The sequence below is a fragment of the Notolepis coatsorum genome (genome assembly GCF_963971535.1).
Source record: "Notolepis coatsorum genome assembly, chromosome: 7".
NCBI lineage: Eukaryota > Metazoa > Chordata > Actinopteri > Aulopiformes > Paralepididae > Notolepis > Notolepis coatsorum.
In genome coordinates, this window is record NC_140171.1 from 16,230,378 (window position 1) to 16,245,628 (window position 15,251).

Here is a 15,251-nt window from a genome sequence, read left to right on the forward strand (position 1 = left end):
CTCCTGCGTAATATTCTCATGGACTTACGCTCTTGACCTATTCATGCACATTCGTCGCCTTACAAGCGCAACTCTCAATCTTGATAAGTAATGTAAGATAATCTTCGTGCTTTCTAATAAATATTATTCTAAACAGTATTTCTTGTGAAGCCGTGTTATTGTGGGAGTGTTCATCACATATACCTGTGTACTGTATGGCCAGTAGTAATGTACATAACGCAGTAGTGGTTTAATGATACCATACTTATTCAATACAGTCAGGGAATTGTACCCCTCAGTTACAGCACCCGCTTGAGTTGTGGCAGAAGTCTGAGGTATAGAGGGTGAAGAGGAAGGGTGACAGCACAGTTCCTTGGGGGGCGCCGGTGTTCCTCACCAGTACATCAGACTGACTGTCCTGTAGTCTGACGTACTGCGGTCTGTCAGTGAGGTAATCCTTGATCCAGGCCACCAAGCCATGCTCCAGCTGCATCATGTTTGCCTGGTATGCGAACTGAAGGGGGTCGAGGGAGTCATGCACCAGCAGCTTGAGGTGTCTCAGGACCAGTCTCTCGAACTTCGTATTCAACGTATTAGCCAGGTATTAACTATATAATGTCTTTATCTATAGACTCATAACATATAAGCCAGGTATTAACTATATAATGTATTTATCTATAGACCCTACTAAGTGTGTCTGACTCTTACCACCACAGACTACAATGTATAACAACGTATATCATGACGTATGATGTATATCATGCCAGTTATGGTACCTTGTGTATACTGCACCTGTGTATACTGTTTACTATACTTTACTCATAGTATATATTCAGATTCTAATTATGTATTGCCCAATTAATTAATTAAGATTATGCATCTTGGTCATAATTCAAACAAACATGCACACTTCTAATGACTGCATTGTTGATAGAAAATAGCTTTGAAATTGACACAACAAACTAGAATGAATGAAAGAGCTTGGATCCAAGCTCTCAATACTGAATTGACTCAGTTTTGGTCTCAAGATGAGAACATTTACAAGCTCTGCTCTGTTTCTCCAGTGATCAACAATGGTGTCACATCAACTCATCACCATTCTGGATGACTTGAAGGAGGAGGAGCTGAAGAAGTTCAGGTTTTATTTGAAGGATAAAGGGCATGGCTACATTCCCATCCCAACATGCCGGCTAGAGAACGCTATCAGACTGGATATGATGGAGGTGATGGTGCAGACCTATGGTCCTGATGGAGCTCTGAAGACTACAGAGGAGATACTGAAGCTGGTTGGCAGGAATGATCTGGTGGCAGATCTACAAACAGGTATTCTTGTCAGCCTGTCTAGATGAGTTCCAGCTGTCTTCTCTGTTCTGTGTAGATGTGTTCCAGTTGTCTTCTCTGTTCTGTGTAGATGTGTTCCAGCTGTCTTCTCTGTTCTGTGTAGATGTGTTCCAGCTGTCTTCTCTGTTCTGTGTAGATGTGTTCCAGCTGTCTTCTCTGTTCTGTGTAGATGTGTTCCAGCTGTCTTCTCTGTTCTGTGTAGATGTGTTCCAGCAGTCTTCTCTGTTCTGTGTAGATGTGTTCCAGCTGTCTTCTCTGTTCTGTGTAGATGTGTTCTTACTTATTTTGTCTTATTTGTTCTCCAGCAGTCAGGGATGAGACAGGATCAACCTCCAAAGCATCTGGACCCATTAAAACTGGTAAATTAAATATGAATTCTAAATTAATTGATCCTGATGTACAGTAGGTGGAGAGACTCTAGTGGTGATTGCTTTTTGTAAATGATCTGTCTGCTGAATAAAAGTGGCCATTTCTGCCTGACATCAGAAAGGAAACTGGATGAGTTTGACCTGAAGAAATATTCTGCATCAGAGGAGGGTCTTCTGGGACTGCTGCCATTGGTCAAAGCCTGCAGTACAGCTCTGTAAGTATTCTGTCTAGATAATTAACAGCTCTGTAAGTGTTCTGTCATATTTAGATAATGAATTGTTCTGTCTAGATAATATCTAGATAATTAACAGCTTGATAAGTGTTCTGTAATATCTAGATCATTTAGTGTTCTGTCTACATAATATGTAGAAAATGAAGTGTTCTGTCTAGGTACTATCTATTCTAGATAATTAGGTGTGCTGTCTAGATAATGTCTAGGTAATATTCCCTTGATTAAATTCTGTGAGTAGTTTCTGAAAAAAATGCTCTGAAGATGCTCTGTAATGTAATAGCGACCTCTAGGAAAAAATTGTACTTGGTATTGTACTTTGTTTACATTTTTAGTTTTTTGTCTAATGTGTGGGTTGAAGTTTAGTAACTTATTATACAGTGAATTTCTCAAGACCTCTTCTCCGGAGGCTGAGGTGTGACCAGTAATATCAACCCCTCCCCCTATCCCCACTCAACTCCATCTATATAGGTAGAACAAGTTTGAGAGGTGTAGCAGGCAGATATACAGGTAGAACAAGGTTAAGAGGTGTAGCAGGGAGATATATAGGTAGAACAAGTTTAAGATGTGTAGCAGGTAAATATCGCTGCTGTCGGGACAAAACCTCATAACTCCATTTTTTTAATATTTTTTTTTAATATAAATCAACTCCGTAGATCATCCTCCATATGTGTGTGTGGGTTTTACAAAGTTTAAACAATGGGAAAGCATTAAACCGATCATCTGTCTAAACCTCCTAACTCTATTCACCCTCAAATCTGTGTTCGTTTTTTTCATCTGCTGAAAAGTTGGGTTTTTGGAGTTATGAAGTTTTGTCCCGACAGCAGCGATATATAGGTAGAACAAGTTTGAGAGGTGTAGCAGGTAGATATATAGGTGGAAACAAGTTTGAGAGGTGTAGCAGGTAGATATATAGGTAGAACAAGTTTAAGAGGTGTAGCAGGGAGATATACAGGTAGAACAAGGTTAAGAGGTGTAGCAGGTATATATACAGGTAGAACAAGGTTAAGAGGTGTAGCAGGGAGATATATAGGTAGAACAAGTTTAAGATGTGTAGCAGGTAAATAATATAGGTAGAACAAGTTTGAGAGGTGTAGCAGGTAGATATATAGGTGGAAACAAGTTTGAGAGGTGTAGCAGGTAGATATATAGGTAGAACAAGTTTAAGAGGTGTAGCAGGGAGATATACAGGTAGAACAAGGTTAAGAGGTGTAGCAGGTATATATACAGGTAGAACAAGGTTAAGAGGTGTAGCAGGGAGATATATAGGTAGAACAAGTTTAAGATGTGTAGCAGGTAAATATATAGGTAGAACAAGTTTGAGAGGTGTAGCGGGTAGATATATAGGTGGAAACAAGTTTGAGAGGTGTAGCAGGTAGATATATAGGTAGAACAAGTTTAAGAGGTGTAGCAGGGAGATATACAGGTAGAACAAGGTTAAGAGGTGTAGCAGGTATATATACAGGTAGAACAAGGTTAAGAGGTGTAGCAGGTATATATACAGGTAGAACAAGTTTAAGAGGTGTAGCAGGTGTATATACAGGTAGAACAAGTTTGAGAGGTGTAGCAGTTTGTATATATAGAACAAGTTTAAGAGGTGTAGCAGGGAGATGTATTGGATTTAAATAATTATAATAATAATAATAATAAATACTATTAATTCATTCACAAATCTCTCCTTTCCGATATAAGGAGCAGTTGAATCTGTTTGCACACAATCCTTCATGCCCTCATAAGTAGCTGGCTGGGCATTTCTGTATACAAATTCGAACTTCTTATGAGGAAACATACGAGAATGTTAGTGAATTAGGCTGGGTTTTGTTCCTGTGGATTTTTGGGAGTAAATACTAAATTGGGGTTGACTTAGTATGGAGTACTGTATATTTGCACAGGATAGACTTAGGTTAGTTATATATAATATTGTGCCAGTAATGGACCAAGGATAGTTAGTTATATTTGTACCAGGCTTAGGTTAGAGGTATACACATTTGAACTGAGGCAGACTTAGAATAGAGTTATGTTCTGTATATTTATACCAAAGCAGACATAGGATAGCGATTTGTAGACCTGGGATAGTATGGAGTTATGCATATTTGTACCAGGGTAGACTTAGGATAGTGTTAGGTCTGTATATTTATACCAAGGTGGGCTGTACATACACACATATTTATATTATTCATTGATTATTATTGAGTATTCATATGCTTCACCTAGTCACTCACTCAAGATATTTTAAGAGGAAGCAGCCCTGTGTTTACTTGATCTTATTACTATATATTTTATTCATATTTAGTTTCTTATTCCCAACTGTACCTCTGTTATGGTTTGTAACCGACCCCAATCGCACAACACAAGACAGGTATGATGGTTTGCCAAGAAACAGATATTTATTGAACAACAGGGAAATACAGGGAAAAGGGCACTGTCCCTTTAAGGGAGAATCACAAATACAGGAATATAATATGAGGGGAAGGAAAAGTGCCTTTAAGAGGCGGGCAGGAAAAGGGAACACTATGGGAAAGTAAGGGAACGCCTAAGGGAAGGTTAAGGGAACGCCTTGGGAAAGAGGAACTAGAGACTAGGTAAACCAGGGACAAGGAGAACTAGGGAGAGAGGACTAGGGACTAGGAGAGCTAGGGATAGAGGACTAGGGACTAGGAGAACTAGGGATAGAGGACTAGGGACTAGGAGAACTAGGGATAGAGGACTAGGGACTAGGAGAACTAGGGAAAGAGGACTAGGGACTAGGAGAACTAGGGATAGAGGACTAGGGACTAGGAGAACTAGGGATAGAGGACTAGGGACTAGGAGAACTAGGGATAGAGGACTAGGGACTAGGAGAACTAGGGAAAGAGGACTAGGGACTAGGTGGAACTAGAAGGGGAGAACTTGGGACAGAGGGGACTGAGGCCCGCGGAGGCGGGCTGGGGTACAGGGAGGAACTGGGGACTGGTGGGAAAACATCTGGGCCGCTCTGCAGGACAGAGGAGAGAGTTAATGCACAAAAGGGAAAAAACAGAGCAGGTGCAGAACAGTCCAAATAACAAAGTGAACAAAGTAATAATATCTTCGTGTGACAAACACACAGGGGGAGATGTAAAGTCCAAAAATACTATTCTAAGTGAGAACCAAAAACAGAGGCATTACGCTGGGAGATGAAATGTCCAAACTAACTAACAGAGGCAATACGCTGGGAGATGAAATGTCCAAACAAACTAACAGAGGCAATACGCTGGGAGAGTGACATCACAATCAAAACTCACCCAGGCGTATGCGTAAAGGTACAGGAACAGCAGCGGGAACGGGGGCAAGGACACTACGCTGGGTGAGTGACATCACAATCAAAACTCACCCAGGCGTGTGCGTAATGGTACGGGGACAGCAACGGGGCGAGGGCATCGCCACCGGGTGGCTGGCTGTCCGAGCCGAGGAACAGAGCGCTGGAACAGGCGGCGGTGGCGAAGGTGTCGTCACCGGGTAGCCGACTGTCGGAGCCGAGGACAGAGTGGTGCTGGAACAGGCGGCGGTGGCGAAGGTGTCGTCACCGGGTAGCCGACTGTCGGAGCCGAGGAACAGAGTGGTGCGCCACTGCTTGAGTGCGCACCGGAACCGAGAGACGCGTCGGGGTGCGTCTGCGAGGAGGAGTGTGCCCAGCACGAAGGTCTAGAAGATGCGCGTTGCGCGCTGGTCTGGAGAGCGTGCCAAGCTCGAGGGTTCTTGGAAGATGCGCGTTGCGCGCTGGTCTGGAGAGCGTGCCAAGCTCGAGCGTCCTTGGAAGATGCGCGTTGCGCGCTGGTCTGGAGAGCGTGCCAAGCTCGAGGGTTCTTGGAAGATGCGCGTTGCGCGCTGGTCTGGAGAGCGTGCCAAGCTCGAGGGTTCTTGGAAGATGCGCGTTGCGCGCTGGTCTGGAGAGCGTGCCAAGCTCGAGCGTCCTTGGAAGATGCGCGTTGCGCGCTGGTCTGGAGAGCGTGCCAAGCTCGAGGGTTCTTGGAAGATGCGCGTTGCGCGCTGGTCTGGAGAGCGTGCCAAGCTCGAGCGTCCTTGGAAGATGCGCGTTGCGCGCTGGTCTGGAGAGCGTGCCAAGCTCGAGGGTTCTTGGAAGATGCGCGTTGCGCGCTGAGGACTGGAGAGCGTCTGCGCTGGTCTGGATGTGCGTCAGGACGAACAGCTGCGCGGGGGTCTGCAGTGGAACGCTGGGGTGCCTCCCGTGGAAGTACAGGGAGCGCAGACCAGTCTCCCCCACAGGCAACGGCGACAGCTGGCGAAGGCTGGAGCAAACATCTCGACGCCGGAGAATGGAACAGCATAGGCAGACAGAGGATCTCCCGAAAGAGTCTAGAAGTTTAGAGAATATGACTCGGCAAGTATACAACACGACCCCACAGCCAAAACGAGGGGAAGCGCCCTGGTATTTAAAGCCCACAGGGGGACTAATTAGCCTGCCACCACAGGTGCGAGAGATAATAGAATATCGAACAGGTGTGGCCACTAAGGGTAAGGAACGAGAGGGTGGGGGCTAGAGAGAGTGAGTGAGAAGGGAAAATAAACAGTATAGAAGGGAAATAAACAGTATAGGCTTAAAGAAACAGAGAAAAGGTAGTGAGCAGCGGGCAAAACCTCACAACCTCTCCTTTGTCTTATTCTTGTTGCTGTTACTGCTTTGACACCTGCATTTCCCTACAGGGGCTAATAAAGGTGCTTCTTGTCTTATTTGAGAGCATCATCAATAACCGGTTTGATGATATTGCGAGTGGATGTACTGGGTCTGTTGCTCAATTGCCCACTACTACCGACCTATACATGCCATGTACTGGTATCAGCTGTCACGTGGCTTCTGCTTGGTAGTCAGTGTAGTGTGAAGGACAACTACAGCTCCACCTTTATCAGCTGGTCGGATTAGAATGGAGTTGTCCTACTGTAGCTCTTTGTGTGCATGATGTTTTGTTTAAAAAAGGGAATGTTGCATTTGAGTCTGGGAATGTCCTGTTGCATTTGCTTGCTGTATGTGTGTATGCCAGGGCATCTGGTGCCCATATGAATGGACAGGGGTGGATATGTATTCAAATAAAATACATGTCGTTGACGGATTTTAAAGATATTAGAGAATTGTGCGTTTGGAGTTTCATCCAAACTGGATCAGAACTGTAGAAGCTATGGCTGGTACAGACAGATATACAGACAGAATCACAGACAGGAGTGAAAACAATGATTGCTTGAAAACTTTATTAACAGATTGCAGAATGGGTACAGTACAGCTCAATACATACAATTGTTAAGGGGATGCAGACCAGAGAAAGACTTTCTTCTTGTTTACATCAGGGTCCCCCATTTTCAATGCATCGTAACATATATGACATACAGATAGACAGTACTGCTACATCTATACATTTATATGACATACCAGATTTGCAAATACAGTACTGTTTGTGATACGGAAAGAGTCCAGAAAAGAAGTATATACATTTGACGTAGAAACTGTACATTGGAGGAGGTTGGGTAGGTGGGGGGGGGGTACTGTACATTGGAGGAGGTTGGGTAGGAGTGGGGGGAGGTTGGGTAGGAGGGGTGGGTGGGGGACACTGTACAACTGTACAAGCAACACTGTACATTGGAATATTGACAAGACCATACTTGGTCATTTTTACTGTACATTGGAGGGGGTTGTGTTAGGACATTTACAGGGGCCAGTTTCGAATTGCAGTCTCCCGTGGGTGTTTTTTTAGAGTGTTTTTGAAAGTGGGTAGTGATTCACATTCCTTTACAGCTTTGGGTAGTGCGTTTCACATTGATGTGGCATAATTGCGAAACGTGTTTAGTCCCTTGTTTGAGCCGAATCTGGGTTTAACATGATTTGTGGAGCTCCCTCTGGTGTTGTGATCGTGGTATTCACTGACCTTTGGGAAGTATTTTGCCATGTACATGGGTACCTTGGTCGTGTAGTGTATCTTGTAGACCAGGCCCATTGCAAGTTGCTGTACTCTGTCGTCTACTTTAAGCCATCCTAGGTTGTCAAAGTTGGCAGGGGTGAGGTGGGTTCTAGGAGTAAGGTCAAGCAGTAGTCTGACCAGTTTGTTTTGAGATGTTTGTAATTTTGTTTTTAGCGCCTTTGAGGTGCTTTGGTACCATGAGTTGCAAGCATAGTCGTAGTACCCTTGAATGAGTGCTCCTGCCAGAGTCTTCAGGGTATTCTTGTTTACCAGTGAGGAGATCCGGTACAAGAATCGAGTTCGTTTGTTGACTTTTTTTATTACATTGGATGCCATTTTGTCACAGGAAAGATTTGCCTCTAGGATTGAACCCAGGTAGGTAATATCTTCTTTCCTTGTGACAATATTGTCACCCACTGTAACTGAGAAGCCGTCGGTCTTGCTGAGTTTGTTATTTGAACCGAAGAGAATGGACTCTGTTTTGCCCATGTGTAATGATAGTTTGTTGCTTCCTCTCACTGTGTGCACTGGTATAATTAATTAATAATTCACACAACCTCATCTTGTTCTATGGTTGATAAATCCATCTTAATATTCATGTACTTTCTCATCCTTTCTTTCACAAGACTATTTAAAAAAAATCATCTTCGTTCTATTTTCTATTTACATTCTATATCTTTTCTTTCTGCTGCAGGACAGGAAACTCTGTAAATCAGTTGCTCTACTGAGTGTTAGGGTTAGTTTAATGACTACTGACTACTTTTTACCTGTATAAATAATGAAATATTTCCTGCATGCTGGGTTCATTCTGGTTTCCTTCCCATCCATCTTCATTCAGGCTGGAGGGCTGTAAACTCTCAGAGAGATCCTGTGAAGCTCTGGCCTCAGTTCTCAGCTCTACCTCCTCCAGTCTGAGAGACCTGAACCTGAATATGAACGACCTGCAGGATTCAGGAGTGAAGCTGCTCTCTGCTGGACTGAAGAGTCCACACTGTAGACTGGAGACTCTCAGGTCAGTATTATATTGAGACACATTTTACTCAAAGAAATTTAACAAAATGTAGAATTGTAAAAAGATAATAAATGTATATTTTTATGTATGAAATTAAGTGATTTGTAAACCCAACGCTAACTGTATCAACTACATTGCAAGGTTCACTCTGTCATTTCCATATTGTAAACTGTTGCCAGAAAGCTGATTACCAGAGCTGAGGCTTTGTGTAGCATCACCCTTGTGCGTTTATGTTTACCCTATTGATTTCAATTGACAATGGTGGAAATTAATTAAATTAAAATACTTGTCGTTGATTGATTTGAAACATATTTGAGAATTGTTGGCCTACAGTATATGTGCGACATTTCATCCAAACTGGATCAGAACTGTAGGAGCTATGGCTGGTACACAGTCAGAATCACAGACAGGAGTGAAAACAATGCTTCCTCTCACTGTATGCACTGGTGTAATTAATTCATAATTCACACAACCTCATCTTGTTCTATGGTTAATACATCTTTCTTAATATGCATGTACTTTATCATCCTTTCTTTTCCAAGATTTTCTTTTTTAATTTTCTTATTTTTTCCATTTTCGTTCTATTTTATATTTACATTCTATATATTTTATTTCTGCTGCAGGACAGGAAACTCTGTAAGTCAGTTGTACTACTGAGTGTTAGGGTTAGTTTAATGACTACTGACTACTTTTTACCTGTATAAATAATGAAATATTTCCTGCATGCTGGGTTCATTCTGGTTTCCTTCCCATCCATCTTCATTCAGGCTGACCTACTGTGAACTATCAGAGAGATCCTGTGAAGCTCTGGCCTCAGTTCTCAGCTCTACCTCCTCCAGTCTGAGAGACCTGGAGCTGAATATCAACGACCTGCAGGATTCAGGAGTGAAGCTGCTCTCTGTTGGACTGAAGAGTCCACACTGTACACTGGAGACTCTCGGGTCAGTATTATATTGAGACACATTTTACTCAAAGAAATTTAACAAAATGTAGAATTGTAAAAAGAAAAAAAAGTTGTATTTGTATATATGAAATTAAATGCTTTTAAAACCCAAAGCTAGGTGTATCAACTACATTACAAGGTTCACGCTGTCAATTCCATATTGTAAACTGTTGCCAGAGAGCTGATTACTAGAGCTGCGGCTTTGTGTAGCATCACCCTTGTGCGCAGGCACGTGCACACATAGAGGCTAAGGGGTGCTTGAGCACCTGCCTTTTTGAGCCTCATCGAAAAAGTGCCCTTTTTGAAAAATAAATAAATAAATTTGTTACGCATATAGACTGCCCTTCCAACTGAAAAATGTCAGGATAGAATCAAAATATTAAGTAAAGAGAGAGATGCCCCATATTCCATTGCAGTTTGCACAGCCTCCTCAGCGTGCCTCTCCGCGGACCTATATATTTTATGCATAGCGTGGGTGGTGATGATGATGATGATAGAAACCGCTGTGGCGCATACAGTTGAATGCTGGTATTACACTCATTGAGGGACACGAAGAAGTCAAGTCCGATGGGATTTGGGAATCTGTACAATTTTGTTTGTTTGTACAGTGTCTCCTCCCCCCCCCCCCCTCAATGTACAGTTTTGCTTGTTTATACAGTGCGTGTCCCCCCAACCACCTCCAATGTAAATTACCCAGTATGGTTGTCAATATCCCAATGCACCCAACCCCCCCCCACCCAACCTCCTCCAATGTACAGTTTCTACGTCAAATGTATATACTCCCTTTTCTTGACTCCTTCTGTATCACAAACAGTACTGTATTTGCAAATCTGGTATGTCATAAATGTATAGATGTAGCAGTACTGACTATCTGTATGTCATGTATGTCATATATGTCCTGATGAATTGAAAATGGGGGACCCTGATGTAAACAAGATGAAAGTCTTTCTCTGGTCTGCATCCCCTTAACAATTGTGTGTATTGAGCTGTACTGTATTGTACCCATTCTGCAATCTGTTAATAAAGTTTTCAATCAATCAATCAATCAATCATCTCAAATACAAATCGGGATTGGAATAAAAAATGCATTTATATTAAACAATACAGAATATACAGCACTTCTTGGGGTCTGTAGGGTAAGCATTTATTCCCTCCTCCCTGAACATTTATGGAGATGTATGGGCCTTTTAAGTCAGTGATAAAAGTGTCTTTCAAGGATAAGTGAGCTCCTGCACTGATTATTATAGTTCAATATTCAATATTTGATCACCAAAACCCCCCAAAAAGCATAAAAAGGGGCCCCCCCGCCCGAAAAGGGCCCTTAACCCATTGCTCGCCAATGACTTGTTAACACGTCATTCTCCGCCATGCGTAATCTGCCAATGACGCCGTAAGGCGTCTTTGAGATCAATATTTCATATTTTCGTCATGGTATTCACATTTCACCCACGGAGTCTTGGCTGGTGCTGTAGGACTCCGCTCAACTCTGCAACGCTTCAATACCGCCACCTCACATTTACATTACATTTACATTTTGTCATTTAGCTGACGCTTTTATCCAAAGCGACTTACAAGTTCTGTACGACAAGACAGCAAGAAGGGTACAACTCTATCAGCTGAGTAACAATGTTTATCAAAGTGTTGCGTGTTACAGTGTAGGTTAGTTTATTAGGACAAGTGCATGACAGTAAGGTTAGTCAGGGTTAGATTTTTTTTTTATTTTATTTTTTTTATTTTATTATCATTTCAGTGGCCGATCGACGAGTTGCCAAACCGGAAGTGGCCGGAAGTGCTTGGTCCGTCCCCTATTTTCGTCCGGCCACTCGGTGATCGTCCGGGGGCTCAATCCAGACACCGTGGATATCGATCCGTTGCCATAACTCAATAAACAACATTATTTGGACGTGTATTAGTAATATACAACCCGGCAATGGATCGCATTGATCAACATCCCATAATAGCGATCTTTTTGCTCCACTCTCATCACCCAACGCTACGAGGAGACTGGGGTGAGTTTCAGCATTTTTCTTTACCATTTTTGATACAAACTGCTCTGATCAATATATCACCCATACTACATGAATCATTTAACGTCGGTCATTGAATTATAAACGACCCCCCCCCACCCTCCGTTCATCCACGCATGATGAGTCATAACGTCTAGGACCGTGTACAGTTGAAATTTTTTATGTGGCATCGATCGGTATCAAACTGCATTTGATGGTCTAATATATGCATTTATGGCTATATCTCACGTTCTATGAAATACTGCAGAAAACGATAAAAACATATTTATACTCTAGACCGTATTTTTGTATGAATGTGTGAATAAAAAAGTAAAACGTTCCTACATCCTGAACGATAGATAATTGATGTTGAATGGGCCATAGTAATGTCAATTTAGCAATACAATTTAAAAAGTTATAGCCCTGCAAAGAAGGTGAACATCTCCATAGACAAATAGAGCTGGCAGAGGATGGTTTAGGATGGGTACAATGCCCGGCGGAGAATGGGTTAAAAATCGTGCTTGCGCGCTACGCGTGCTCGGTTAATATATACACACAAGTGTAGTGCCCTTTTCAGCATTTGAGCACCTGCCCCTCTAAAGTCCTGTGCACGTCCCTGCTTGTGCGTTTATGTTTACCCTTAATATTGATTTCAATGGACAATGGAGGAAATTAATTAAATTAAAATACTTGTCGTTGACTGATTTTAAACATATTTGAGAATTGTTGGCCTACAGTATGTATATGTGCGACATTTCATCCAAACTGGATCAGAACTGTAGGAGCTATGGCTGGTACAGACAGACACAGACAGAATCACAGACAGGAGTGAAAACAATGCTTCCCCTCACTGTGTGCACTGGTGTAATTCATATAATTCACATGACCTCATCTTGTTCTATGGTTGTTGATAAATCTTTTATTTTCCAAGACAATGTTCATCTTCGTTCTATTTTCTATTTACATTCTATATCCTTTATTTCTGCTGCAGGACAGGAAACTCTGTAAATCAGTTGTACTACTGAGTAGGGTTAGGGTTAGTTTAATGACTACAGACTACTTTTTACCTGTATAAATAAATAAATAAATAAATAAATAATGAAATAATGAAATATTTCCTGCATGCTGGGTTCATTCTGGTTTCCTTCCCATCCATCTTCATTCAGGCTGAACTTCTGTGCACTCTCAGAGAGATCCTGTGAAGCTCTGGCCTCAGTTCTCAGCTCTACCTCCTCCAGTCTGAGAGCGCTGAACCTGGGTGACAACGACCTGCAGGATTCAGGAGTGAAGCTGCTCTCTGCTGGACTGAAGAGTCCACACTGTAGACTGGAGACTCTCTGGTCAGTATTATATTGAGACACATTTTACTCAAAGAAATTTAACAAAGTGTAGAATTGTAAAAAGAAAATAAATTTATATTTATTTATATGAAATTAAGTGATTTTAAAACCCAAAGCTAGGTGTATCAACTACATTACAAGGTTCACTCTGTAATTTCCATATTGTAAACTGTTGCCAGAGAGCTGATTACCAGAGTCTAGTTAAGGCTTTGTGTAGCATCACCCTTGTGCGTTTATGTTTACCCTTAATATTGATTTCAATGGACAATGATGGAAATTAATTAAATTAAAATACTTGTCGTTGATTGATTTTAAACATATTTGAGAATTGTTGGCCTACAGTATATGTGCGACATTTCACCCAAACTGGATCATAACTGTAGGGAGCTATGGCTGGTACAGACAGATACACAGACAGAATCACAGACAGGAGTGAAAATAATGCTTCCTCTCACTGTGTGCACTGGTGTAATTCATTCATAATTCACACAACCTCATCTTGTTCTATGGTTGTTAATAAATCCTTCTTAATATTCATGTACTTTCTCATCCTTTCTTTCCCAAGACAATTAAAAAAAAAAAAATGTCATCTTCTTTCTATTTTCTATTTACATTCTATATATTTTATTTCTGCTGCAGGACAGGAAACTCTGTAAATCAGTTGCTCTACGGAGTGTTAGGGTTAGTTTAATGACTACTGACTACTTTTTACCTGTATAAATAATGAAATATTTCCTGCATGCTGGTTTCATTCTGGTTTCCTTCCCATTCATCTTCATTCAGGCTGTACCGCTGTAAACTCTCAGAGAGATCCTGTGAAGCTCTGGCCTCAGTTCTCAGCTCTACCTCCTCCAGTCTGAGAAAGCTGAACCTGGGTGGCAACGACCTGCAGGATTCAGGAGTGAAGCTGCTCTCTGTTGGACTGAAGAGTCCACACTGTACACTGGAGACTCTCGCGTCAGTATTATATTGAGACACATTTTACTCAAAGAAATTTAACAAAATGTAGAATTATAAAAAGAAAAAGAAAATTAATGTATATTTATATATATGAAATTAAGTGATTTTAAAACCCAAAGCTAGGTGTATCAACTACATTACAAGGTTCACTCTGTCATTTCCATATTGTAAACTGTTGCCAGAGAGCTGATTACCAGAGCTGAGGCTTTGTGTAGCATCACCATTGTGCGTTTATGTTTACCCTTGATTTCAATGGACAATGGTGGAAATTAATTAAATTAAAATACTTGTCGTTGACTGATTTTAAACATATTTGAGAATTGTTGGCCTATACAATATGTGCGACATTTCACCCAAACTGGATCAGAACTGTAGAATCTATGGCTGGTACAGACAGATACACAGACAGAATCACAGACAGGAGTGAAAACAATGCTTCCTCTCACTGTGTGCACTGGTGTAATTCATTCATAATTCACACAACCTCATCTTGTTCTATGGTTGTTAATAAATCTTTTCTTTTCCAAGACAATTTTCATCTTCGTTCTATTTTCTATTTACATTCTATATCTTTTATTTCTGCTGCAGGACAGGAAACTCTGTAAATCAGTTGTACTACTGAGTAGGGTTAGGGTTAGTTTAATGACTACCGACTACTTTTTACCTGTATAAATAAATAAATAATGAAATATTTCCTGCATACTGGGTTCATTCTGGTTTCCTTCCCATCCATCTTTATTCAGGCTGTCCGGCTGTAAACTCTCAGAGAGATCCTGTGAAGCTCTGGCCTCAGTTCTCAGCTCTACCTCCTCCAGTCTGAGATACCTGAACCTGGGTAACAACAACCTGCAGGATTCAGGAATGAAGCTGCTCTCTGTTGGACTGAAGAGTCCACACTGTACACTGGAGGATCTTGGGTCAGTATTATATTGAGACACATTTTACTCAAAGAAATTTAACAAAATGTAGAATTGTAAAAAGAAAAAGAAAATAAATGTATATTTGTTATATATGAAATTAAGTGATTTTAAAAGCTAGGTGTATCAACTACATTACAAGGTTCACTCTGTCATTTCCATATTGTAAACTGTTGCCAGAGAGCTGATTACCAGAGCTGAGGCTTTGTGTAGCATCACCCTTGTGCG

The 15,251-nt window shown here is 41.5% G+C and overlaps 1 protein-coding gene across 1 annotated transcript in view; it reads left to right on the forward strand.

The window, feature by feature from the left end:
• Positions 1-1,052: 1,052 nt before the first annotated feature.
• Positions 1,053-15,251, forward strand: part of LOC311232641 (uncharacterized protein) — a gene marked incomplete at both ends in the record, with an annotated part of 50,727 nt that continues 36,528 nt past the window's right edge. The window contains 7 exons of the mRNA XM_084319500.1: positions 1,053-1,302; positions 1,626-1,679; positions 1,807-1,903; positions 8,684-8,857; positions 12,973-13,146; positions 13,930-14,089; positions 14,922-14,941. Of these exons, the coding sequence (XP_084175626.1) occupies positions 1,053-1,302; positions 1,626-1,679; positions 1,807-1,903; positions 8,684-8,857; positions 12,973-13,146; positions 13,930-14,089; positions 14,922-14,941 (929 nt within the window). The remainder of the gene's footprint in view (positions 1,303-1,625; positions 1,680-1,806; positions 1,904-8,683; positions 8,858-12,972; positions 13,147-13,929; positions 14,090-14,921; positions 14,942-15,251) is intronic.